At 39.6% G+C, this 27782-nt stretch overlaps 1 protein-coding gene and 1 pseudogene across 3 annotated transcripts in view; both read right to left on the bottom strand.

Moving 5' to 3' along the window:
• Positions 1-27782, bottom strand: part of SLC44A1 (solute carrier family 44 member 1) — a 221398-nt gene that overhangs the window by 138749 nt on the left and 54867 nt on the right. For all 3 annotated transcript variants that reach the window (XM_057548467.1, XM_057548466.1, XM_057548469.1), the window contains exon 3: positions 23114-23256. In XM_057548467.1, coding sequence (XP_057404450.1) covers positions 23114-23256 — 143 coding nt within the window. The remainder of the gene's footprint in view (positions 1-23113; positions 23257-27782) is intronic.
• LOC103010382 (Y-box-binding protein 1-like) lies at positions 25621-26705 on the bottom strand (annotated as a pseudogene).

Raw genomic sequence — 27782 nt, 5'->3', positions numbered from 1 at the left:
CATTTACTGAATGTCTGGGTGCTGGGAACTGTCACGCTAATGACTTTATTTGATCCTCACAACAACTTTATGAGATGGAGGTCTTAACCTTCCACAGAGGACAAAACAGAGATGAACTCAGTTTTGTAGTAGGGCCTAACTACATGGCCCAAGAGAGCTAGGAGGTAGGTGTCAGAGTTATGAAATCAAACCTAGTCCTTCTGATTCTGAGTTTCACTCTATTCCCAATCTGCTCTATTCTTGAAATATTTCCCACAAATACAATTAATAATTTTAACTGTCCTATATTAGTTCTGAATATTGTTTCCAGCATTCTGAAGTTTATCCAATCCATGGCAACATGTCTATAAGTAATTATATTTTAACTAATTGGTATTTAATTGAATATTTACAGAGTAGGAAAAGTGCTTCTATTAAACAGACAAATTTAGGATTCATTAAAACTGCACTCTCTTGCCTTTTGATTTGAAAATGCCCTTAGCCTAGTAAATAAATCCTTACATTAGCTTCAGTTTTCACTTCAAACAAAATGAACTATATGTGGCAATTTTATTTTTTTGAAATGAAACAAATAACCAACTCTCAAATAATCATGGCACTGGCAGATTTTAATAACAAATCAACAGATGAGTGTTTTTTAACTGAGAGGAGGCAAGAGATACTGGGTAAAAAGCTATAAAATACTCTAGAAAGATTTCTTAAAACATCCTACTTCCACTCTGCCACCAGGCAAATGGACGGGAAAGGGATGGGGCATATGAATTTTGAGAAAGCATCTCAGGCAACTCTAATTACACGCCTTGGCTCCTATGCCCCATCCTTTCAGGGCGGAGAACCACTGTCACAGATAATTTATAAACCTAAGTTAAAAGCAAATTTTCATTGCTATCCTCAGTGAATCTTTTACTAGACCTAGTAATAACTTAAAAACAGCTTGATATAAGCTTCCCATTCTTTAGAGGAACTAGAATGACTAAAATAGCAAAAGTGGGAATGAGAGAAGAGAAGCACCAAGAGAAAAATACTCCACAAATGAAACAGCCCAGACACCTGCAGGCACTGGCCTATACAACACGCACACAGCATGATCCTGAGAAGAACACATTTGCAAAGAGAATTGTAAAGCAGCCGAAGCGAGCTTTCAACTTAAAAGTTAGGGGAAGGGAGAAAAATGTTCAAACCAAACTGTAATGCAAACATTAGAGAGGACAGCAGTTAAGACAGATAAATATATATTACGGTCGAAGTGGTTTCTGGGAATTATCGAAGGAGAGAAAAAGATAAATACATTTAAAACTGAAATTCTTGAAATGCAATAGCAAGGTATCCCCAAAAGGGGAGGAAAGGAGAGATATCTAAATGAAATATCTATCTACACAGTGAAGTCAAGGGGACAGATGCACCAAAGATGAAAACAGGGCTATGAGGCAAAGGGAGGGGCACTAACACAGGGAAGCTCAAGAAAAGTGACAAGAGGCACAGAAAGGGGTGACTTTCAAAGCCGTGCTCAGGGCCAAAAAGATGAACAGTGAACAATCTGATGCAGATAAAGGTGCCAGAGAAGGTTCAAACCTAGTTTAAACTTCTATTTTGCTGTCACAAAATAGAAGCTAACTTCACAAATAGAAGTTAAACTTCTATTTTGCCTCATGGAAGATAGGGCAAGGTAAAAACAGTAAGATTTACCAAGAACTCACTTTGGGCCACAAAGCATGTCGGCGCTGTCCTCACACATCCTAATTCAACAAGAGAGAACTGAGACTTACAAGATGGGCAACTAACCAAAGGCTACACAGACACGAGCCCTGGGGAGACTGACTCCCAAGGGTTGCTCTTTCCACCACTGCTATTCCAATTCAAATTGGAAAGTGAGAATAAATGCAATGGAAAGTGAGTTACAGAGCAATCAAATCAGTGAATTAAGATGGGTCAATCCTCTAGAATCCCAGAACAGATGAACCCCTACTTGGACATGACGGTGTTGTCCGCTACGTGGTATGCAACACCCCCATGACAAGGATTAAATAGGTTGATACGAAAACACTTCATTCATTCAACAAACATTATAAGTGTTTACTATGTGCCCACTCCTGGGCTAAGTCCACAAAAAAATAGGGACTTCCCTGGTGGTGCAGTGGTTAAGAATCCGCCTGCCAATGCAGGGGACACAGGTTCAAGCCCTGGTCCGGGAAGATCCCACATGCCGCGGAGCAACTAAGCCTGTGCGCCACAACTACTGAGCCTGCGCTCTACAGCCCGCGTACCACAACTACTGAGCCCCCGTGCCACAACTACTGAAGCCCGCGTGCCTAGAGCCTGTGCTCCACAACAAGAGAAGCCACTGCAACGAGAAGCCCGCGCACCGCAACGAGAAGCCCGCACACTGTAACGAAGAGTAGCCCCCACTCGCTGCAACTAGAGAAAGCCTGCGCTCAGCCCGGAAGACCCAATGCAGCCAAAAAATAAATAAACAAATAAAAACTTTTTTTAAATTCACAAAAAAAACCACACACAAAAAAAATTCTTGAATGCAAGTAACTAGAGAAGAAAAGAAAAATACAGAGTCATCTCAAAATCACGTGATACGTGGCAGGGTTTGGATGGCAGAGGAAACAGTGTAATTCCGCAGAGGATATGGGGTTAGAGGAAGCATTACAGAGCAGGAGGTAGTAGCTCAGCCACATTCTGAAAGTGAGTAGGAATTTTCCAGACAGATGGGGAAGGGAGCGTTCTAGGCAGAAGAAACTGCATATGTAAAAGCACAGAAGCATGAAAGAGCATATTTAAGGAATTGTAAATAACTTGAGAAAGTGGACTACAGGATGGGACATCAAAGGGCTATGCACCAAGGAGAGGCAGGCGCTGGAAGAAATAGCTATCCCTAGACTTGGGAGCATGTTTCAATTCTACCCCATTAGACAACTTCCTTTCAAATGGCCACGACACAGTGATGCCCTAGTATAACCAGCCTCTTGGGTTGAAGGCCAGAGAGGGGAAGGCTACAGTACCAGCAGCGCGCTGCCCCAGAGATGAGCCTTTGCCATTAAATTGCCTCTCGCTGCCATGGCAACTCTCAGCAGCAAGGCTTTTTGGAGCAAAAGGTGGCAAGCAGATACTGGGTCTGCTGGCCGCCTCCTGCCAAATTTGGCTTCTCTCCTCTCTCATCAGGATGGAAGCCCGGCAGCACTAAAACTGGAAAGCCGGCTGAAAAATCCCTCCGCCGCTTCTGCTTTAGTGATTCCCGACACGTGTTTTCCCCAGAGGGGAATAAAAATGGAGTCTGATCGTTTTCCCAATTATTACCTCATATCAATTTACAATTTATAGCCCCTTTCCACACAGTATGCTGCCTTTAGTGAGTCACACCAAAAGGAAAACACGACGGCCTAGCAGAGGCTTCTGCTACTGCTAAATATAGACTGCAGAGAACCCCGGGTCTGTACGCCAGTCACAGAGGAATTCCGCCCAGAGGAGGCTTCTTACCTCCTGTGCGGGGTGCCAGCACGGCAAGTCCAGTCATCCCAGCCGGGGCGGGGGGGTGGGGGGGGGGACCCAATTACCCCACGAAGAGCTGTGTTATACAAGAATAGCGCTACGGGGCCAGCACACTGATGTCGGTGAAACCCAGCCTAACCCAACACAACTAAGTGCAACACATAATTAACTACAACTTTACTGGGACAAAGCTAAGGGGAGAGAGAGAAACAAGCTGAGAGCAGCCATTGGACTTCAACTTTGTAACTCCCGATGGTGGCTGACAGAGTTGTACAATTTTTATAAAGCCCCCGAGACTCCACGAAGACAGACCAGAGAACAGAAAAGGCCTGAGGTGAACTGTGGGGAAGCCCAACACGTGAGGCTGATGACAGTGGTGTCCCACTTTCCCACTGCCCCCCCAATCCCAAAATGGTGAGAAAATGGTGAAACCGTCCTGAGAAAGAGGTAGTTCTTATTAAAGAAATGCACCTCACCAGCCTCCAAAGAAGCAACTGAACCCTCACCAGCAAGGCAGCTTTCTACGCCAGCACCGCCAGAGCCCTTGATGCACAGGTCACTCCTAAGAAGAGAAATTTTCAGAGTCCTTCCTGGGAAACTCATAGCATTGAGAGCTGGGAAAAACTTAGAACTATAGAGGAAGCCCAGGGATTGGGTTGAGGCAGCAATTGATATTCAGAGAATAAATACCTCCCTGACCTCACTCCCCTGGGTCTCCAGTCTGTCCTCAAATAGCCCGGCACACTCTCACATGAAGCCTTTGCACCTCTGTCTGCCTGGAATGTTCCTTCCTCAGATAGCAGCATGGCTATTGTTAGCTCCTCCACTTGCTTCAAGCCTTCACTTAAAAGTCACCTTCTCAAAGAAGCCTTCCCTGACCACCCTATCTAAAATGCCATCTCTCTACTCTGATGCACCTTATCCATCTTTCTTGCTTTGTTTCTCCTCAACACTTACACTCAATAAGACAATGTATATTTTACTTATTTATCTGTTTATTATCTTTCTCCATTGGTAGAGTATTAGCTCCCAGAAGGCAGAGATATTTAACTGTTTAATTCATCACTATATGCTCAGTGCCTAAAATAGTGCCTGGAATAAGAAAAGAGCTTCATTCTTATTTGTTGAATTAATAAATGGGTGGTAAGTGTGTAAGATTTTACCAAGTGTGGCAAGAGTAGAGGGAAGGTAAGGAAGAAGATATTTTAGGTAAAAAGAGACAACTCTCATTTATTCAACAGAAATTTACTGAACACTTTGCCAGGTGCAGGGCTAAATAAGCACTAGTGATACAGTGAAAAATAAGACCAACGCAAACCAGTGTCTCCCTTCCCAGCATTTATAGCCCAGAGAGTAGGGAGGCAATGACAAAACTGTGTGTAAATGCTTTAACAGAGAAAAGAGGATAGCAGAGGATGCATCAAAAGGGCCCTATGAATGGAGAGTCAGGATAGGAGTCCAGAAGAAAGAAAATCTACAGCCAGAACCTGAAGAGTGAGTAAGAGTTAGCAAGGTGTGGAGGAAGAGGGGTGGGAGCAGGAAGGGAAGAGGGCACGCAAAGGCGTATGAAGTGAGAGACAGCATGGCATTACTGAGAAAATGGAAAAGGTCGGGATGGTTGATATGCACAGTGATGCAAGAGACAGATGGCTGGACAGGCCAGCTGGAACTAGATCACACAGGGCCTTGCAAGTGGTATTAAAGACGTCAGAAAGTTTGGAGTTCATTCTAAAGACACTAGGAAGCCATTGAGAGTTCATCAGCTGCCATGGGGAGACTGAATTAAAGATGAGCAAGAGAGAAAGTAAGGAGACTGGTCAGGAGGCTACTGAATCTCTACCAAGGAAGGATGGCTTGGACTAGGGTGAGATAGGGAATGAAAAGGAGATTTCAAGAGCACATAGGCATAATTAAGAAAACCCGATAACTATACATGGAGAGGGAAAGGAAGAAATTAAGAAGGATGCTTAGCATCTGATTTAGGGCAGGGCAGCTAAGGCATCCTTGGTTTGGGCTCTTGTTCCGTTCAATAAGACAGAGAACTCAGGAGGAGGAGGACAGTAAGGAGGGATAAAGACCATGTTCCAACTTTAGACAATTTGAGTCAGGGGTGTCTGTGGGGTGTCCAAGTGGACCTAGACAGTTGGCTGTAGTGTTCTAGCAGAGAAATCTGGACAAGAGACAGAGATTTTGGAATTATCAGCATATAAATGATAACCTCACCCCTAGGAGGGCATGAGATCACTGAAGTGAGTGTATGGGGTAAAGATTCTAATCCTAAGTGAAATCTGTGACCCTCCTGAAATTGTAAGCAAAATTTGGTACAAATTCACGTGTAGTTTTCTGAAGAGAGACTTCATAGTTCATAGTTTTGAACAGATTGTCAAAAGCCCCCAAAGAGATTAAAACTAAGAGTAAAGTAAGATGAGCAAAGAGCCAAAAGAGGTACCAACATTGCAAAACAAAGGCATGGAACTGGAAACCATGGGGAAAAAATGATTCTCCCATTTAGCTACAGTGTCTGTCTCCTCCTTATACTTGTTCATTAAAGGGAGAAACAATTGCAAGAATGGTAACCAAGAGTCAGATATCATATTGTGTTCCTTATACTAAACTAAGACAGAAAGAAAATTAAAACAGCCTTTTAAAAATATTTCATAAGAACTACAAGAAAAAGTTTTCTATTTAATCTAGTTAACTAGAAGAATATACCTAAACCCAAGTTCATGGTCAACACTACACAAAGGGATGATTCTCAAAATCATCTTGTTCCAGTACTCAAAATAAATCCTATCCGCTAAGAGCCAAAGGCCAGAAATTTATTTTTCTTTTTAGTTTTAAGCTTTATTGAGATATAATTTGCTTACCATAAAATTCACCTGTAAACTGTATAATTCAATTCAATGTTTTTAAGTGCGTTTTACCAAGTTGTTCATCCATCACCACAATCTAATATTAGAACATTGTCACCCCCAAAAGAAACCTTATACCCATTAGCAGTCACTTCTAATCCCCCCACACTCCCTAACCCCCAGACCTAGGCAACCACTAATCTATTTTCATTTCATAGATTTGCCTATTCTGAACATTTCATATGAATGTAATCATGTAATATGTGGTCTTTTGTGATTGGCTTCTTTGACTTGGCACAATGTTTTTGAGGTTTGTCCATGTTGTAGCATGTATCTGTACTTCATGCCTTTTGATGGCTAAATAACATTCCTTTGTATGGATATACCACATTTTATTTATCCATCCATCAGCTGGTACACATTTGTGTTGTTTTCCCTTTTTGGCTATTATGAATAATGCTGCTATGGACATCTGTATACAAGTCTTTGTGTGGACATATGTTTTTATTTCTTTTGGGTAGATACCAAGGAGTGGAATTGCTAGGTCATGTGGTAACTCCATGTTTAATATTTTGAGGAACTGCCAGACTATTTCCCAGAGTAGCTGCACCTTTTTTGTTCCCACCAGCAATGTAAGAGGGATCCAATTTTTCCACATTCTTGCCAACATTTAACTGTATGCCTTTTTTATTATAACTATTCTAGTGGATGTGAAGTGGTAACTCACTGTGGTTTTGATTTGCATTTCCTTGATGACAAATGATGTTGAGCATCTTTTCATGTGCTTATTGGTCATTGATCTCTCCTCTTTGGAGACATATCCATTCAAATCCTTTGCCCATCACAGATCTCTTTTTAATCTTTGAGAAAGACAGAGTAAGGCAGAGAAAGGTACTAGATACTATCACAACAGTATGAAAAAATTATATTAGAAGAAAAAATAAGGATAAAAGTAGTGAAGGAAGAGTGTTTAGAAAGTACAGGAGTCACAGGACTAGAAGTGAAAGAATGACTCCAGTGGGCAAAGAACACCCAAGCCAGAAGGAGACAAGGCTGTGGTCAGAATGGGGAATTCTTGAATCAGGTTGAATTGATTTAAGGGTGATGATGAAGATGAAGTTGTGACTATAGAACAGTGAATCCTGAAAACCCCCACTGGGAAGAAATTAAAACAGTTCCCACGTCTAGGGTGAGAATCAATGAGACAGAAGATGTGAAAGTGCTCTGTAAACTACACAAATGTGAGGTTGGTTAAAATAGCTGTGTTTTCCCCAACTGGGTTAAAAGCTTTGATAAGTAACTTTGAAACTTGTTTTGGAAGATGGTAATAATGAAGATGATTATAATAAATAGCAGTTAACATTTATGGTTCCAGGCAATGTGCTAAGGAGTAGACATCATTTATCATACTCATTCCTCCAAAACACCCTAGGAAGTAGGTACTATTATCTTCACTTTACAAATGAAGATCTTTAAGCCAAACATATTCATGTTTTTCTCTCTAGTGCAAACCATCCTTGGTTACAGTGTAAACCATAACCGGTTACCTACCTACTTATAGATACATCCCAATTTCATGGAAAATCTTACCTATCAGAGAAAAACTACAAATACTACTCTCACTGCATTGCTTTTTTCTTTATATCAGAGAATCAAAGTTTTTGATAATCAAACATGCCTACCTTGGTACTATTTTATTTCTTTATTGCTTCAACAATGTATAAATGATCTCCTCTCCATAACAAAGGTAAGTACATAATGTTTGTTTAAAAATATTTAACTCATCTGGGATTTATTCCACATGGTATGAGATTAAGATAGAGCTAAATGCAGTTTTCTTCATATTATCATTCAACAATGTTTTTTATTAAACACTGATCGCTTTTCTCATATATTAAACCACTATGAGTTTATTTCTGATATTTCTATTTTGTTTCCATCACTATTATTAACACACATTCAGGTAGTCTTGTTAATATACTTTGGAATAGGTTTTGGTCTTGAATGGCAAAACTCCCTTTGTTCCTCTCTAAGCTACACAATCCTTAATTAGATAATGACAACTATACACACATAACCCTTACTCAGACAATGAGTAAACCCTCCCCCCTACACATTTTGTCTGGCCAGTACACTAATTGCCAGTATTTAAAGATCAGTAGGGCTTCCCTGGCAGTGCAGTGGTTAAGAATCCATCTGCGAATGCAGGGGACATGGGTTCAAGCCCTGGACCGGGAAGATCCCACATGCTGCAGAGCAGCTAAGCCCGTGTGCCACAACTACTGAGCCTGCACTCTACAGCCCGTGAGCCACAACTACTGAGCCCACGTGCCACAACTACTGAAGCCCACACACCTAGAGCCATGCTCCGCAACAAGAGAAGCCACCGCAATGAGAAGCCTGCACACCGCAGCGAAGAGTAGCCCCCACTCGCCGCAACTAGAGAAAGCCCACGCTCAGCAACAAAAACCCAATGCAGCCAAAAATAAATTAATTAATTAAATTAAGTAAAATAAATAAAATAAAAATCAGTAGATGATAGGTGCTCTGGTCTGAATGTGTCCCCCCAAAATTCACATGTTGAATTCTAACCCCCAAAGGTGACGGTATTAGGAGGTATAGGGGCCTTTGGGAGGTGATTAGGTCCTAAGCATGCCTATAAATTTCTGGCTTCTCTTGAAAAATTAGTATCACTGGGCCCATGTACCCACATGCCAAGAATTAGCTAGAATCAATCAGCCACTACCTCCCCTCCTTCATATGGGCACACACATATTAAGTTCAAAGTGTCCAACATTCCCTGTTGTCTTATTCCAGGCCACCTAAGTGACTAACAGTGTCTGCCTAAAGGCCTTTGAATTGCAACTTCTGGTAAAACCTACGAGTTTCCCCTTTCTGCCTTCAAAGCCAGAAAGTTCACAGTTAATTTGATGATCAACTTCAGTAACCACACTTAACCTAGATTTCTGGTCTAATCTTTTCTCTACTTCCATGGTATGGCTCCTGATCTTTATCTTCATTTAATTATCTTAAAATATATGCACCTAATTCTAACTGTCTCAAATAATCTTATGAACAAGAATAACTTTTAAAAACATTTGTCCCCTGAAGTTCTTGCCTGCTCCTTTACTGTGTGATTTATACTATCACTCAAATTCAATTCAACATCCTATTGGGATCTTAACTGGTATTATATTAAATCTATAAATTAACTTCGTTAGTATTGTCGTTTTTATCATATTAAGACCACTCAACCAGGAGTAGACTATATTGCTCTTACTATTTGTTTTCTTTTTTTCTATTGAAGTATTATAATGCTCTGTATTTGGCCCTATATCTTGTTAGATTTTTTAATAAAACAAGTATTACCTTTTTCATTACGCTTTGTCTACTGATAAAATAAATGACTGAATTCAGTTAGGCATATTTCTATAACCCATGATTTAAGCATCTCATTTCAAGACATGGTTTTTGTTGAATCTCCTAAACATTCAGGATACAGTCCCTAGTCATTGACAAATAGCATTATTTTTCTCTCTACTGATCTACACACATTTCACTTATCTCTTTTATATGATTTGTTGCAACTATTTACTTAAAATAATACTATAAAAAAGGTGACATCCTTATTAGGTTTAATTTTAAATAGGCTATTTCTCCATAATATTGGTACCTGCCACTACTATAAACTCCATAAACTTCCCTCATGCCCTCAGACTTAAAATGAAATCTATTTCTGACAGAAGTGCGAAGGTAATTCAATGGGGAAGATAATCTTTTCAATAAATGCTGCAGAAATAACTAGATTTTTGTATGGGAAACACAAACAAACCTTGACCTCTCTCACTGTACACAAACATTAAACATAAGTGCTAAATAAAAAAACTTCCGGGGGCTTCCCTGGTGGCACAGCGGTTGAGAATCTGCCTGCCAATGCAGGGGACACGGGTTCGAGCCCTGGTCTGGGAAGATCCCACATGCTGCGGAGCAACTGGGCCCGTGAGCCACAACTACTGAGCCTGCACGTCTGGAGCCTGTGCTCCGCAACAGGAGAGGCTGCGATAGTGAGAGGCCCGCACACCGTGATGAAGAGTGGCCCCCGCTCGGCACAACTAGAGAAAGCCCTCGCACAGAAACGAAGACCCAACACAGCCAAAAATAAACAAATAAATTAAAAAAAAAAAACAACTTCCAGAAGAAAACAAAAAAGTCTTTGTGACTTTGGGGTACAGCAATGATTTCTTAGAACAGAAAAGGCATGAACCATTAAATAGACACATTTTTGTGTGATGTTTTTAAAATTTATCTCATGGATAAATTAGACTTCATCAAAATTAAAAACTTTCATTTGTCGAAAGATACCATCAAGAAAATGAAAAGGAAAACCTCATAATAGAGAAATATTTACAGAACATGCCCAACAAAGGTCTTTTATCTAGTATACATAAAGAACTCATAACTTATTAAAACAAACAAACCAATTTATTTAAAAATGTGTAAATGACTTAAATACTTTGCAAAAGAAGATATATGGATGGTCAACTAGCACTTAAGATGCTCAACATCATCAGTCACTAGACATATGAAAATTAAAACCACAGTAACATACCACTACACATGTACTAGAATAGTTAAGATTAAATAGCCTGATAATATGAAATGTTAGTGAGGAGATGGAGCAGCTGTAACTCTCCTCCTTTCCTAGCGGGAATGCAGAACAGTTTGGTAATATCTTATAAAGTTAAACATAGCCTCACCATATGACTTGGCAATCCCAATCTTAGGTATCTACCCAAGAGTAATGAAACAGACCTTCATACAACATCATATACACACATTTTCAAAGCAGTGTTATTCACAATAGAAAAAAATAATGTTAAGCATGGAAAACACACACACACACACACACATCCAAAAACTGGTGAACAGATAAACAAAATGTGATATATCCACACAATGAAATACTACTCAGGAGTTTAAAAGGAACAAACTACTGATATATTTAACAACATGGATGAATCTCAGATTATTATGCTATGTGAAAAAAAGTGAGAAAATACTACACACTGTATGACTCCATGTATATATATGAAACTCTAGAAAAGGCAAAACTATACTGACAGAAAGCAGATCACTGGTTATTTGGGGACAAGGATGGGACATGGATTGACTGCAACTGAGCATGAGGTAATTTTCTGGGGGTAAAAGAAGTATGGATTATGATGGGGAGCACATGACTGTATAGTTACCAAAACTGTACACTTAAAATGGATAAATTATTATACGTAAGTTATACCTCAATAAGACTATATTTTAAATTTCATCTTGAAAATGCATTTTACAAAATCCAACTTAATCTAAAGAGTCCCAGTGGGTAGTAACAAATTTAACCTACTCAGAAAGAGGTCTGGACTTTGCCCTGGGCTTTTGGGAGTTAATCTCTAAGCTTTGTAGGAGTGTCTTTATTTTCCTGGGGATTTAGGTTATGGCAGGTAGTCAACAATGTGAAGGTTGGAGGTGGGCCTCACCAGATAGGATTTAGGGTGGAAGTTGACCACTCTTAGAAAGATCAGCAATGTCATATAGACCAGGAGTTTTGGATCATATGGTATTAGCCTGACCAGAAGGGGCTGAGACTGAGTCAGCCACATGGGTAATGAATCATGCTTGCATAATGGAGCCCTAATAAAAATTCTGAATGCTGAAGCTTGGCTGAGCTTCCCAGGTGGCAATACTCCATGCATATTACCACACATCAATGCCAAGCAAGTAACATGCTCTGACTCCAGGGGGAGAGAACAACAGTACCAGCTTCTCTTGTTAGCGTCTCCTTACATCTGTTTGCTTTTCCTTGTAATAAACTGTAACTGTGAGTGTAATAGATTTCAGTAAGTTCTGTGAGGGCTTCTGGAAAATTATCGAACCTAAGGGTGGTCTTGTGGACCCCTGAACTTGCATTTGGTGTCAGAAGTGAGTGTGGTCATGTGTGGACTGTATACCCTCTAACTTCTCAGTTGCCCTCAACTCTCACATCCAGATAAACATAAGTAGGTTGCAAATTGATGACTATAAAATTCATAGTTGAAGTGGTTCATAATAACCTAAAGTATATTGCAAAGGTCATATCCATAAGCTTATGTACAATGACAAAATAACAAAGAACTTTTACAGCTGTCTGGTTAACCTGGAACCAACCCAAGTAGTAAGAGTCTGGGTTGAGGATGTGTAATCAGTTGTTTAACTTAGATATGTCAAGTATACAACCTAGGCAGGTAACACAGAGAAACCAATCATCCCTCCCTTGCCTAGGTGAATGTCTATCATCTAATTCTGTTGAGTGGCTTTTTACTTCCTTATTTAGAATCTGCTCAACATTTTGACTTTCAGGTCCTGAATTTCCTATGGCATGAAGTTGGATCTCTTCTTTCAAATTGCTAGCAGTATTATCCAGAGTATTTTCCTAAAGGAAGAATTTCACTAGCAATACAGACATTACTTCGTAAAAAGTGTTTTAAAAACTCAGGATAAAGAGGGTGTAATCATGAAATGACAAAAACTGTTTTCCAAAGATGCCATCATAAATCTGCTTTCTGAAAATTTAACTATCATTTTCACAACTTCCACGAGAGAAAAATGAAAAATTAGGAAAAAACTGCATAAATAATACAGTAAATTTCCATAGAACACCATAAATGTTACTGTTTCCAAATGCTTGTAAATTTGTGGGCAAATGAGTCCACAAATGCAAGTTCAAGTGAAGTATCTATCTAGGCTGCTCTTTTTTGTGTCAAGCCAAACTAGGACAGGTGGTAGGTTAATGTTGCAGTCAGAGAGTATTTGACAGGAGGGCACAGAGGAGAGTGCTTTCCCTCGAAGAAAAGGCAAACTCAACAAAGGCTCAAAGTATCTCCATTTGTTCAAACTTATCCCTAAGTGTGGGAATGAGCAGATATCTACTGGGCTGCTCTGAAGAATACCCGGGACACTCCGTAAAACCCAGCACAATGGATAAATGTGCTACCTCTGTTCTCCTAAGTTTCTACAACTCCACAAGACAGAGCTGGGAGCTCCTTACTGTGTGCACCAGTTTTCATCAGGCTTTAGGTTGGCCTGCAGAACTCCAACCTGTAGACGATGTTCTTCAGCCAACAAGAACCAAGTTTAGCATTCTAATCAGAATCTCATCCTCACTACAGGTGGGCTCTTGGAGCTGCCTCTTGGCCCAAGAACCCACATGACCATCCATCATCAGCTCCCTCCTGCACCATCATCACTATGTGTGCCCTCCTTCCACAGATCTACTTTATTTGATTTTTTCCCCTGCTAGAATGCAAGTTCTGCTCTGAACCCCCAACTCACCTAACTGGGGCTCTAAAAAAACCCTACTTTGAATGACTCTGTTCCTGAACCCCCAACTCACCTAACTGGGGCTCTAAAAAAACCCTACTTTGAATGACTCTGTTCCTGAACCCCCAGTCATTGGGTGAGAGATTCTCCAACCCACATGGACAATCTAGAACTAAGAGGCAACCTTAAAGAAGGGGAAGTTAAAAACATTGAAGCATGAGAAGGATTTGACCCACTGTTGTTGAAGGAAAGGGACCATAAGCCACAGAATATATAGGCTACAGAATACATAGGTTACCTCTAGAAGCTGAGAATGACCCCTGGCTGATAGCCAGCAAGGAAATGGAAGCTCGTCCTACAGCCACATGGAGCTGAACTCTGCCAACAGCCTGAATGAACTTGGAAGAAGATTCATTCCCCAGAGCCTCTAGTAAGGAATACAGCCCTGCCAACCCTCCGATGTCAGCCTTGTGAAACCTGGGGCAGGGAACCAGCTGAGCCGTGCTGTGCACAGAATTCTGATTTACAAAACTTTGTTGTTTTAAGGCACTTAGTTTGTGGAAATTTGTTACAGAAGCAGTGGAACTGAACACAATAGTGCCCCCAGTGCTACCACCAAATTGCCTTATTTTCCTGCCCCCACCGGCCTGCAGTTAGGAACCCAGGAAACTGGAGTCACCCAGCTTTCAATATACAACACTTTCATAGGATGCCCCACACTGCACTGTCATAGTTTATCTGGGTATTTTGTCTTTCTCACTAGAACGCAAGCTCTTCAAGGACAGGGACTGTGAATTCCTTTTTTTTTTTAACTCTAATTTTTTTTCATTGCCCAAATAATATACACTGATGGTAGAAAACTTAGGAAAAAAAGAAGCATGAAAGAAAACTTAAATGACCCATAATTCAACAGTTAATATTCAACAGTTAATAATTCAACTGTTAATATTTTCATGTCATTCTATACTTTATTATGTACATGTATTTTTCATATATATAAATAAAAATCACACTATATATACTGATTTATAACTCTATTTTCCCCTTAATAATGTTATGTGGATATTCCACGTCAATGGACATAGTTCTATACCATCATTTTTACCGTTCCATAGTATTCAGACTGGGCCAGGTCCTCCTGTTATAACCACTCTGGTGCCCTTATATCTCGCCCTTCATAACACTTCTGACAGCTGTAATAACATTTGTGATTGTATGATGATATTATTAAGTTCTGTTTTCTCTACTAAATTGTAATTTCCATGAGATAAAAGAGTGTGCCTATTTTTCTCAGGAGTATAATATCCGATGCCTAACCCAAAGAAGATGGCCAAGAAATATAATTCATGAATGAATGAATTAATTAAAGCAAACCTCTTTTTTCAGCCATTTAGGTTGTTTCCTATTTTGTTATTCTTAATAGAGGTTTTTAGCACACAGTAGATTTTCAATAAATGTTTGCTGACGACTAAATAAAATAATAAACAGAATTTTAAAGAATGGTGAAGGATAGTCATTCAGTGGGCAGTAATTTGATTTAAGTCATTGGGAGGAAAAGAAATATGCCCTAGTGATGTAAACATGAAGAACTGTACATAGCTGATAAAAGGATCCTCAAAGTGAATATTCTAGCAAATTTTATCTTTACTTTTCTAGTCTTTTTTTTTCAAACAGAGACAGGTATGCATAGTCAACAAGATTTGATAACTCTTTAAAAAGTCTTCAAAAGAGGCCTATGTTTTATATGATAACTAATTTTTTTTTAAGTTCTTCCTAAAATATATGGTTATATGGCATAGTATAGGCCCAGAAAGCTTGGCAATCTGGTCATGAGTAGTTTAAAATGTGAACACATTCTTCATATGGGTATAATATCACTACCAACCCCCTAAATAATAAATAAGACATCATAAAAGTTAATAAGCTTTATATAGTATTGTACATCAATTATACTTCAATTAAAAAAAAAAAAAACCAGGGGAAAAAAGTTAATAAGGTAATGAGCAATCATGGGATAGACTGAACCAGACACTAAACCTACAGAATTCTGAGATTCAGTGGCCACTAAAGTCCTATTCTTTTTTTTTTTTTTTAATATTTTATTTATTTATTTATTTGGCTATGCCAGGTCTTAGTTGCAGCATGTGGGATCTAGTTCCCTGACCAGTGATCGAACCCGGGCCCCCTGCACTGCAAGCACGGAGTCGTAACCACTGGACCACCAGGGAAGTCCCTGAAGTCCTATTCTGTATCCATGTAGAGATTATAAAAATAGACAGTTTCTTTAAAATAAGACTATTGCCTATTAAATAATCAATGATCTTACTAAGAAAGTAACATTGCCAGTTTTAAGCTACATGTTTTTCAATGAATATTTAACACATACAAATGGTAAAAATATACAAATGTGAAATGAGAATAATGCATTTCATCACTAAAATTCATATTCTTTATCTTACAGAGAAAGAAACACACAAGATTGCCTCCAAATTATTCAAAGCCTTCAGAGACTGTATAGGTGCTTTGGTTCCTCACAAAGTTTCTTTAGTTATAACTTTATTGATTTATATAACCTGCCCTTTCTTCTTTGCATGTTCTACTAAAAGTTTCTTTCATCTTTAAATGTTGGAAGGGAGAGGCCCCAAAAGTGAAAAAGGTGAGAAAGTAGAATCACTGTGTAGCTTACCAGAGACAGTATAGCATATAATGCAAAGAGCACTAGACTAAGCATGGAGAGTGGAGAGCTAGTCCTGGTATTACTGTCTTTGTCAAGTCACTGATGTTTCCTAGACCCCAGTTTCTTCACCTATAAAATGAAGGGGCTCAGTGATCTCAAGGGCCCTTCCAGCACAAACATTCTAAGCTGTGGATTTCTGGGGAATGAGACAGTTAAAGAAAAGAAGTAAAACTCACACTAGATACCCTGCTAAAGATTATGAAGGTAACTGAAAAAGGTCTCAAATAAAATGCCCCCTATGGATTTTACTCACACATGCATGCCATCAACCTCCTCAGACCTCTACTTCCTGTACATCTTGTTGACACTGATTTATCTGAAATCTGAGAGGCATTTTAGGGCCACAGAGCCTTTATCAGTGATTGGGACTTTAATGGCTTCCTTAGAGAAAAGCCAAAAAGATAAAGAAGAATGTTAGATTTATGCAAAAAAAAAACACACACAAAAAATTTGTGTATTAGAGGTACCTTCAGAACCTCTGCAGAAAGATCAATATTGATAAGTTAGATAAGCTGAGAAAATTTCTTAGAGCAACAAAGAAAGTGGACACTAAGCTGTGTGTTAGGATTGTTTGCAGAATGGAGAACAGAGTTCTATTAATAATATAATACCTATATCAAAATGATTAAAAGCAGTTCCCTACATACCCTCACCCGGCTTTACGATAGCCTATGTATACCAAGAGCCACTGCCACCTTGCCTTAGCCTCTCCCATCCCAAGCAACCAGAAAAGGGGACTATCCGTGGAGGAAACACAGGTCCTCCCCTCCTCCAATCGTCTTACCAGGGGTCAACAGAGCTAGATGCTTTGCCCCCATATAGTCCTCATATACACTAATTCAGGTATCTTAGAACTAGAAGCATTTCTGCTTTATCCAAATTGATAAGGATAAAGCAGAGATTTGATGGGTGATTTCATTTTGCAAATCAAAACTATAATGACATCACCTCACACCAGTCAGAATGGCCATCATCAAAAAAATGTACAAAAAATAAATGCTGGAGAGGGTGTGGAGAAAAGGTAATCCTCTACACTGTTGGTGGGAATGTAAATTGGCACAGTCACTATGGAGAACAGTATGGAGGTTCCTGAAAAAACTAAAAATAGAGTTGCCATATGATCCAGCAATCCCACTCCTGGGCATATATCTAGAGAAAAACATGGTTTGAAAGGATACATGTGCCCCAATGTTCATTGCAGCACTGTTTACAATAGCCAAGACATGGAAGCAGCCTAAATGTCCATCGACAGATGAATGGATAAAGAAGATGTGGTATATATATATATATATATAATGGAATACTACTCAGCCATAAAAAGAATGAAATAATGCCATTTGCAGCAACATGGATGGACCTGGAGATTATCATACTAAGTGAAGTAAGTCAGACAGAGAAAGACAAATGTCATATGATATCACTTATATGAGGAATCTAAAAAAAAATTATTCAAATGAACTTATTTACAAAACAGAAACAGATTCACAGACTTAGAGAATGAACTTATGGTTACCGGTGGGGGGGGGAAGGAAGGAGGGAGGGATAGATTAGGAGTTTGGGATTGGCATGTACACACTGCTATATTTAAAAGATAACCAACAAGGACCTACTGTAAAAATAAATAAATAAATATAAATTTTAAATAAAATAAAAAAAGATGGCGCTTCCTTTCTGGGAACAATTTCTATAATAATAATGATTCTCTGTCTAAAAATTGACACATACACTCTAAGACTAACTTTATTTTATTTTTTTGTTTTTTGGGTTTTTTTAAATTTATTTATTTTTGGCTGTGTTGGGTCTTCATTGCTGCATGCGGGCTTTCTCTAGTTGCGGTGAGCGGGGCCTACTCTTTGCTGAGGTGTGCAGGCTTCTCATTGCAGTGGCTTCTTTTGTTGTGGAGCATGGGCTCTAGGCGCGTGGGCTTCAGTAGTTGTGGCACACAGGCTTAGCTGCTCCCAGGCATGTGGGATCTTCCCGGACTGGGGCTCAAACCCATGTCCCCTGCATTGGCAGGCAGATTCTTAACCACTGCGCCACCAGGGAAGCCCTAAGACTAGCTTTATGGTTTTGAAAATGATAGGCAATCTAGAATGTGGCAGAAGAGATATGTTTTGGGAATTGCCAATCAGAGTTCAAAATATATTATTACCATTCCAATCCCCACTACCAAAAAAAAATGGCTATAAGCCACACCCGTGGTTTACAGTACCATTAATACCATAGCTCAGCTATAAATACAAGTCATTTTCTTCTCCGGGCCTTAGTTGGCACTCACAAATATTTGATGCAATGCTTTAAGGAGGTTACCTATTAGATAATCTTAAAGATCCCTTTCATCTCTGGCACTTTATGGTTCTAAGATAAATGAGCTTTTCTACATTGACCCAGAGTCAGAACTTTATTTATAGCATTGTTTCTATGCAGAAAAGTTTTATACATCTCAAGCAACTGACTTAAAAATCAACTTTGGGAACATAATCCATTTGAAGTTGAGGCCTTCCAGTATCTCATAAAATATTGTCTGCCATGTTCCTATACATCTTTATTACTACAGTAAATATTATTTGGAGAAGAAGAACACATTATAATTAGAATGATTAAAAAAATAAAACACAGCCTTTTCTTTACTACTATAGAATTCTTACGGTCTTCTTGGTATCTTAAATTTTCTGGTTAGAACAGGTCAAAGACATTTCCCTTCCCGTGACTCTCTTGACTTACCTCCTTCCTATTTTATTGCAATTCAATAAGCCCTTATGAAACAACACTTGGTTTCTGAAATTTGGGAGTCATACAAAACATGGTGCTCCAGGGAGACAGAGTTGGGTAGTGTGGCACTCAGATTCTAAGATGCCCTAATTATCCCTACCTCCTATAATTCAGACCCTTCCCCTTAAGTTTGGGTCGGACCTGTGACTTGTTTCTAACCAGTAGAATATGGCAAAGGTGAGGGGATCTTACTTGCATAGTTACATTACATAAGACTGTAACTCCCATCCTGCTAGCAGGCTCTCTGTATTGACTCCCTCCCTGTTGACTTTGAAGTAAGCTGCCATGTGGACAGGCCCACATAGCATGCAACGAAGGTGGCCTCTGGCTGACAGCCAGTAAAGAGCTAAGGCTCTCGGTCCAACAATCCTCAAGGGGTATGTGCTGCCAACAACCACCTGAGCTTGGAAGGGGAACTTCGCCAGTAGAACGCCAGCTCTGACCAACACCTTGATTGCAGCCTTCTGAGAGACTCTGAAGCAGGAGTCCAGCTAAGGCAAATCCAGATTATTGACCCACAGGAACTGTGTCATAATAAATGTCTCCTGTCGTAAGCCACTAAGTTTATGGAAATATTGTTACCTAGCAACTGATCATTAATACAAGCAGATAAGAAGCACGGTGTAATTAGAGAACAACTTAAAGGCAATAGAAATCCAAGTATAAAGTTCTGGGATAAAGTTAGTTTTGAAATATTCCATAGAGAGGGTATGAGACCCACATTCTTTCAAGAATTCAGATTGGCAGAGAGGTAGAGGGACAGCACAGAGGTAGAATAAACTGAATACCATGGACAATAGTATCACTACACTGAGAAACAGTGAGCTAAGACTGAAGAGGTACATTGGGTCTAGGTCACGGTAGGGCTAAGTGGGCTCATTTTCAATACTGTAGGTAATCACACAAAAGGAAAGGCTCTTGAGCAGGGAAATGACAGTAAAAAGTGTTTCAAAGAACTTAATCCTATCACAGTATAAAGGATGGAGAAGATTAGAGATAAGAAGACCAAGAATAGATACGCTGGCACAACAGTCTTCATCTGTTGTGAAGGGGGGGGGGCTTTCATACTCATGAATAATCAAAGGCATGCAAATTAAAACTATAAAACACCACTTTGTGGTTGATCAGATTAGAACAAAAACTAATAATACTAGCAAAGATAAAGCAATCTCAGACACTTTGTTGGTGGGAATGTAAATGGAACAGACTGTATGGAAAGGCACTTAGTGATATGCATTAATAACCTTAAAATATTCAGATCCTCAGACTCAGTAATTCACTTCGAGAACATATTCAAAACAATAAATAAATTTATTTACTCATTCAACAAACGTTTAATTGAGTGCCTACTACATTCCAGGTACTGAGGATACAGCAGTGAACAAAACAGACCTCACCTCTGCTTTCATGGAACTTAGAAGAGACTAACATTTAACAAATAATCACAAAATAAATGTACAATTGCACATATTACAGGATAAAATGAGACAAATTATGAGCTTAAAAAAGACCTTTCTGGGAAGTAACATTTATACTGAGAGCTGAAGGATGAATAGAATTTAGCCACATGAAGAATAAGAGGATTTTTTTTTTCTGATAGAGGAAACAATATTCATGAAGGCAAGAAAGAGTTGTATTCAAGATTTTAGAGGATTCATTCATTAACTTATTCAACAACTATGTATGGAGGTTCTAGTAAGTACCAGGAACTAGGGGCTGAGGATAAGGGATGGGAGAAAATGATCAAGGTCAAGTTGAGGTAACAGCAGACAAAACAGGTATAAAAGTTTCTATAGGAATGGAAGGGCATGGTATTCATAATAAAGCCAAAGATGTATGTGTGAAAAAGGAGGAAACCAATGCATTTGGCAGGAAAAAAAAAAAAAAAAAAAGGATGGAGTATAGGTAACAAACGCAAAGATTTTCTACCTCCTCTCAAATCCAAATAGTATAGACTTACCTGAGAAAGATACGTTCAAAACAGTACCATTCATTTATTTAAAAAATTACTACTTATAGATAGAAATACTTAGATGGCTCAGTGCTAAAATGTTCATATGCAGAGAAGAAGAAGTAGAGATCAAAAATAAACATATATACATGAGTTAAGGCATAGCTATACTTGGGACACTACCCTACAGCTATCCATGAATGTGTCTCAACTGTGCTAAGCATTCAAGGAAAGGGAACCACTTTTTCGGAAAAATAAGCAGGCTTTCTTTGCAAGAGGCCAAGATGTACATAGAATAATCCGAGGACTTGAAATTAAAAACTGACCAAATGAACCTCCATAAGCTTAAGGATGAAGTGACAGTTACACAAACTTCATGGTAAGAATATGCTTGGAGTTATCAGCAAGTTAAAAAGGGAGCCATAAGAAAGATCATGACCTCATCTCAGCAGTAGACCTGAGGAAGTAGAGCCCTTTTCCTCCTGTCTCAATTATCTAAATGGAAATATTTCATGTTTGATACATGTCAACAGCATTAAAGAGTTACAAATATTTGACACTACCTTCAAAAATATATATATATATGCAGAACTCTATACTATTTTTGCAACTTCTCTATGAGTCTAAAATTATTTCAAAATAAGAAGTATGGGTAGATTTGCTACAACAAATAACACAAAGCCTAAAATTTGTGTTAATTTCATGAAGCAATCAAAAAGAAGGACAAATGAAACAATTCTCCAAGTTATGCTCTAAGAGTCCAATTTTCACTTCTTCTGTTAAGGGATGCAGGTACCTATCAAGAGAAAAGCCCATGGTCTGTCTTGGACATCCACTGCCCACCAGACTTTTGGGGAAGTCATTTCGATCTCTCTAAGCCTCTGCTACACCTACCCCACAGGTTGGTATTATATACTTTTTGACTATGGCATGCTATACAAGTATTCATTATCATTATTTAGAATTATTTATTTGAACTGCATTATTCCTTCATTAAATGGAGGAATATCTCTAAGATATGATGAACTACTTGGATTTTTTTCAAGTCTTTGCATTTATCAAATGAAACTTCTACTTAAGTAGGGGCCCAGATTTAACCAACAGATTTATCTAACAATAAATATAGTTATTATATCCCCCCAAATATAATAGAACTACAGTCTAAAAAATGTTTTTATCTGCTTTAGCCTTTTCCTATTAAGTTCATTAATGGAATTGGTTAACCTGTTACCTTAAAATTAATTTGGTTAATTCTGAAGACCTGTATTTATTTATTAGACCTGTCTAATAAAGTTTGATGGGGCATAAATACACAGTTTGAACAAACATACTATCATACATAAAATGTTTGATGAAATATATTTTCCTCACAGACATTAAAAATGAAAAATAGCTCTTTTGAAGAAAAGAGGCGATTAAGTCAGGAATTTCATGAAATCCAAAAGCTGAACCTTGAGAACCAAAAGAAATTTCTAAGTCTGACAAAGAAAATATATCTCTTATAAAATTGGAAATCAATGAGTACTTATAAATGATGCAGCACAAAATGCTTCATTGTAACTTTAATGTGTCAAAATCCATTATCCCTCTGCCTTCCATCAAATACACTCTTAGGAAGAAAAATATTATATTATTTTCTGTGTTAAAACTTAGTGTACAGCCTAAAGGTGAGCTGGAAAACAGAGTACAAGAGTAACCCTCTCAAATCACGCATTTACTCATTAAAACCTCAAGGTAGCCCATTTTAACATGGCACCTAATTTTGTTTCCTGGAAAATGTATTTATAGACTAAAACCAGAAACAATTCAAGTGGACAGTTAAAAAGAAAATAAAAAACATCAACAGGAAGCATATAAAAATAATATTCCGTAAGATATTATCTTTATAACAGTAAGAAAAGCAGGATGCCCCCTCCCTTTCAAAGTTTCCAGTGTTCACCATTCAGCCAGTCTACTCACTTCCGGTGGGTGTGGTCCATGCCACTGTTTGGTATTGCTTCCAACTTTGCATTTTTCTGCCCACAGATATTTCCATAGCTGTCGTATCCTGACACTAGTCTTGCTGCTGCACCTGTTGCTACTGAAAAGCCACAAATAAATCCCTAGGGGAAAAAAACAGAAAAAAACATACAAATAAACCATTTCAATAGCAACAGTCACTACTTGATACAATAATGAGCTGCTTTTGTCCCTTGAAGGGAATAAAGAGCTATCTTTCCTTTTGCAAACACTATTTCACTGTTCTCCTTGGATTTCACATAAGCTATATACAAAGCAGTCCACAGGGTAACACTATTTACTACAATAACAAATCTCAAGCTTTTACATCATAAGATTGTCTTTGCATTTTATAATAATAATAGCAGTTTCTCTGTATTAAACATCTGCTCAATGCCAGGATCTGTACCAGATGCTTACCATACATTTTCTCTAATCCTGATGATGGGGAAACTGAGGCCCAGAGAGCATAAATAAGTTGCCCAAGGCCATAGAAGCTAGTAAAGATCAGAGCATAGACTCAGACCCAGCTTTCTTCATTCTTTAGTTTTATTTGGTTGTAAAAGAGTTCTGTTAAATGAACAACAGCAACCGATGAAAGACAAAAATTCAAAGAACAATAGGTACGTGGGTTTTGAATTACTATCACTTCAGTACACACAACACTTCTGTTCCCTTCCCGCAGTAAAGTTGAATACAAGCCAAAGAATTATACCATGAAGCACCACCACGGTCTGAATATTGGAGACTCAAGGAGAGTGAGGCACTGGGTCCGTGTGCCGCAAAGGTCACTTCATTTCATGGGAATATGCTTAGCCACAGTGCCAAAGGCAAATGGTACTTCCTTCAGAACTGCATCATGCTTGCTAAATTGAGGATGCACTGACCAAAGCAAAGCAATAAAACCCTACACTCAACTGCAGGCTACTGGGCATAAGAACAGGAAATAAGGTGAGTCCCTGCTAATAAATTGACTGAATTGGGAGAAAGGATGGGGGTTAAGAAATATTCTTGCAACACGGTCACTAAAAAGCCTGAGTTTTTTGTTATCTTTATTAAAGTGACGAATGAAGATAGAGATGATCACTGTTTCACTCATCATAGCCAAGTATCATGAGTAGTACTTACCTAAGCAGCCCTGCTAGAGCTCAGGTCTGCACTGGTAAATACTGTACTCATATGCAATGCCTCAAAGGATTTCCCCCTTAAACCTACTTTCCTAAAAAGGCAAACAAACTCTTTTTTTCTAAATAGCTCCTCTATGTTTATCGTGCAGGTAAGGAAAATGAAGGGGGAAGCGTAGAGAGTGTAGATTTACCTAGTAAAAACGTCTTGAAATTATGCTTTGTAAGAAAGTGGACTTGGGGCAGAGACTATGCCTGATTCGCTACCCTCTCACCCTCTGATCCTTTTGCCAAGTTATTTTAATTCTCTGTGCCTCAATCCACTCACCTGTAAAATGAAGATAATGAGTGTCGCTCTTAAGGCTGCTGTAAGGATTAAATGAAACAATCCAGTAAGGGGGTAAGAATCCTGTTTGGCACATAGTAACAGCTCAATAAATGTTGGCTATTACAGTCGCTAGAAATGAGAACATGTTGTAAGGGAAAGACCATGGGCTTTCGAGTCAGATAAACCTGCACTGATCGGTGGAATACTGATGAGTCCATTTTCTACTCAGGTGACCTTGGACACACTTGCTTAATTCTCCATGCCTCACTTTACCCATCTCTAAGTTGGGGCTAAAACCACTTACCACTAAGGCTGCTGTGACAATTACCTAAGATAATAATGAAAAGTGTCTGTCTCAGTACATGTTAGTACCCTTCTGCCTCAAAGCACAGCTAACTGCTAGCACTGGAGTTAGGCATAGGCTGGTCAGTATTCACTCATTCACCCTTACCCTGGTTTCCCTCTCCCTCTCTCCTGACTCCTCCAAGGAGACTGCAGGGCAATTAGTCCCACATCAGAACTTCAAGCCAATACTAAGACATGAGAAAAATATGTATAATCCCCAACATACATATACATGTGCAAATCAGCATGCCATTTTAAAAAATTTAAGACCTTTATTAACAGGTGCTTGCAGTTTGTTGGCTTTTTTGAAAAAATCAAGCTGTAAACTTTTATTACAAATTAAAAATGAGGTTCTTAAAAATCTCAACTTGACCAGATATGAAACAATTTAAAAGCCTTTAAAGGTGTATTGAGAAAAACCAGGCTTTTAAAATTAAAAAAAAAAAAACGTTTGTCATTACCAAAAAGATACGTCTTTAGGTAAAAATAATAAAAACCCCATGCTGCATAGATAATGCAGATAGCTCTAGTTATCTGGTCGGCAGGCAAAAAGCAAGCACTTAAGGTCTTCAGCTCCCATCTTTCGTTCATTGCTTACTGCTGGAATTTCGTATTCATTTCTTCTTGTTGGATGACTAAACCGGATGATGGTAGAGATGGTAAACCTGCATTTACTCAGCCCCGCCCTGCTCAGCCTCGGGAGCAGACGGAGCAGACGAGCGGACGAATTCTCAGCTGGTGGATCGGCTGCTTTTGTCTCTTCGCCACCTTGTGGTTTAGGGTTTTCTGGGCGTCTGCGTCGGTAATTGAATTTGCGGCGGTACCGACGTTGAGGTGGCTGCTGACCTTTGGTCTCATCTCCTTGATTTTCCTTATCTTCTTCACTGCCGTCCTCTCCGGGCTGTCTCTGGCGAGGAGGGCCCCTGCGGAATCGTGGTCTACAACCCTGATACATACTCTGTCTCACTGGTCTACCTTGTTCTCCTGCACCCCGGTTGTCAGCACCCTCCATCACTTCTCTCTGCACGGGAGGGTTGGAACGCTGTGGTCGACGCCCATAGGCTCTCCGCACGCAGTAAGGTGGGCGCCTTCGCCTGCAGTAGGGCCGCCGCTGTCGGGCCTGGCCTTCGGTGGCACTCTCGGATCCCTCCGTCTTTTCCCGGCACTCACTAATTTGGTATTTCTGCTGGTAATTGCGGGCAGGAACCCTGCGACATGGAGAGCGTCTATAATGGTTACGGTCTGCTGCATATTTACTGCCTTGCGCTGGAACTCCACCAGCGCCTGTAACATTTGCTGCCTCCGCGTCCTCGTCTCCTTCAACGACATCAAACTCCACCGTCTCTCTATCTCCTACGCTGCGAAGGTACTTCCTGGGGTTCTCCTTCTTTACGGCAGTCTGGTGTACAAATACATCTTCCTTGGTGTCATGCCCGTTGATGAAGCCCTACCCGTTTCTTACACTGAACCATTTTACTGTTCCCAGAACCTTCGCTGCGATGACCTTCTCGTCCCCGCCGGCAGGCGCTGCCAATGTGAGGCCGCCCGGGCCGCCGCGCCCTGCGCCGCCGCTGCCCGTCGTGCAGGGCGTGGTGTCGGCAGCAGGTCTCGGGTCTCGGCCTCGCTGCTCCTGGTTGCGGCGACGGTGACTGGGGCCCCCTGCGGCAGCTGCGGCTCCTCCCGGGCTGTGATGGTAACTAGGCCGGTGGCAGCGGTGGCGCTGCTCGGGGTGCTGTGGGGTCTGCTCTCCCAGCATGCCATTTTAAGCATATCCTTGAACTTCACATTAGGAAGCCCTACACTAAACAAAACTGGAGGTGGGGGTAAATATTGGAGGTTTCATGGCTAACTTTTCCAATACAGTTCTTTAACAAGAAGGATCACAGAGTAATAGAAAGGGAATCAGAAAGTTCTGGATTCAAACCCTCATTCTACCACTTACTACCTGTATAACTTTGATCCAGTTACCTACTTAGGTGTTTCCTCCTCATCTCTGACACAAAGTAATATCAACTGTTTCACAGCCTAATGATGAGGAGTAATTGACATAATGCATCTCTGACTTCTAGCTGGTCTGGTACATGGCAGGTGGTCAATATATGGTGCCTGTTAGTGAGAAAGTCAGACTAAAGAGGTTGACAACAGTAACTGGGGACAAACCAAAAACCCCTTCAGTTCTCTATTTTAGACAAGACTTTCTAAGGGGTCAGGGGAAGTGAGAAATATTGTCAGTCATTTTGTTATGACACAGAAACATTCAGACCACAATTACAATCTTCTTTCACTACTAGCCTAAAATAGGAAAGCCCTTGCATAATTAAAAGGTTATGTTCTTCTTTCACTTTTTATAGAAATGTTCTTCTTATGTTTGATAAGTACTTTGTGTTACAGATTGCCTTAAATGGTTTCTGATTTCCCTTTATGACTATTTTTAACAATACTGTTGGACATGCGGTTTTTGTGCATGTGTGTGTGTTTGTGTTGTTTTTTTTTTTTTAAATCATAAGCCACCTCGTATCCCTCTGGGATGTAGGCAGAGTATAAATTATAAATGTTACATATATATGGTAAAATGGGACACTGACATATTTCCACATAGGCCATTTAAACTTCTTAGTAGCTTCCCAAAGCATTAGAGTGGAGAGGGTGAAAAGCTGCAGGGGAGAAGGAAGGAGAATAGGAAGCTAATAAGATAGAAAGAAACCAAGACTGTTATTCCAGAGACTTCCCATATGGTACAAGTAGTGACAATGGAGAACTAGGCCAAATATAATTAAAAAGACAATCTCCTTTTTAAAAAAATGTGAAATCCAAATGCAGGAAGCAATACAGT

This window comes from Balaenoptera acutorostrata, chromosome 6, assembly GCF_949987535.1.
Source record: "Balaenoptera acutorostrata chromosome 6, mBalAcu1.1, whole genome shotgun sequence".
Classification (NCBI taxonomy): domain Eukaryota; kingdom Metazoa; phylum Chordata; class Mammalia; order Artiodactyla; family Balaenopteridae; genus Balaenoptera; species Balaenoptera acutorostrata.
The sequence above is the reverse complement of the archived record's forward strand: the minus strand, read 5'-3'. Positions and strand labels throughout refer to the sequence as shown.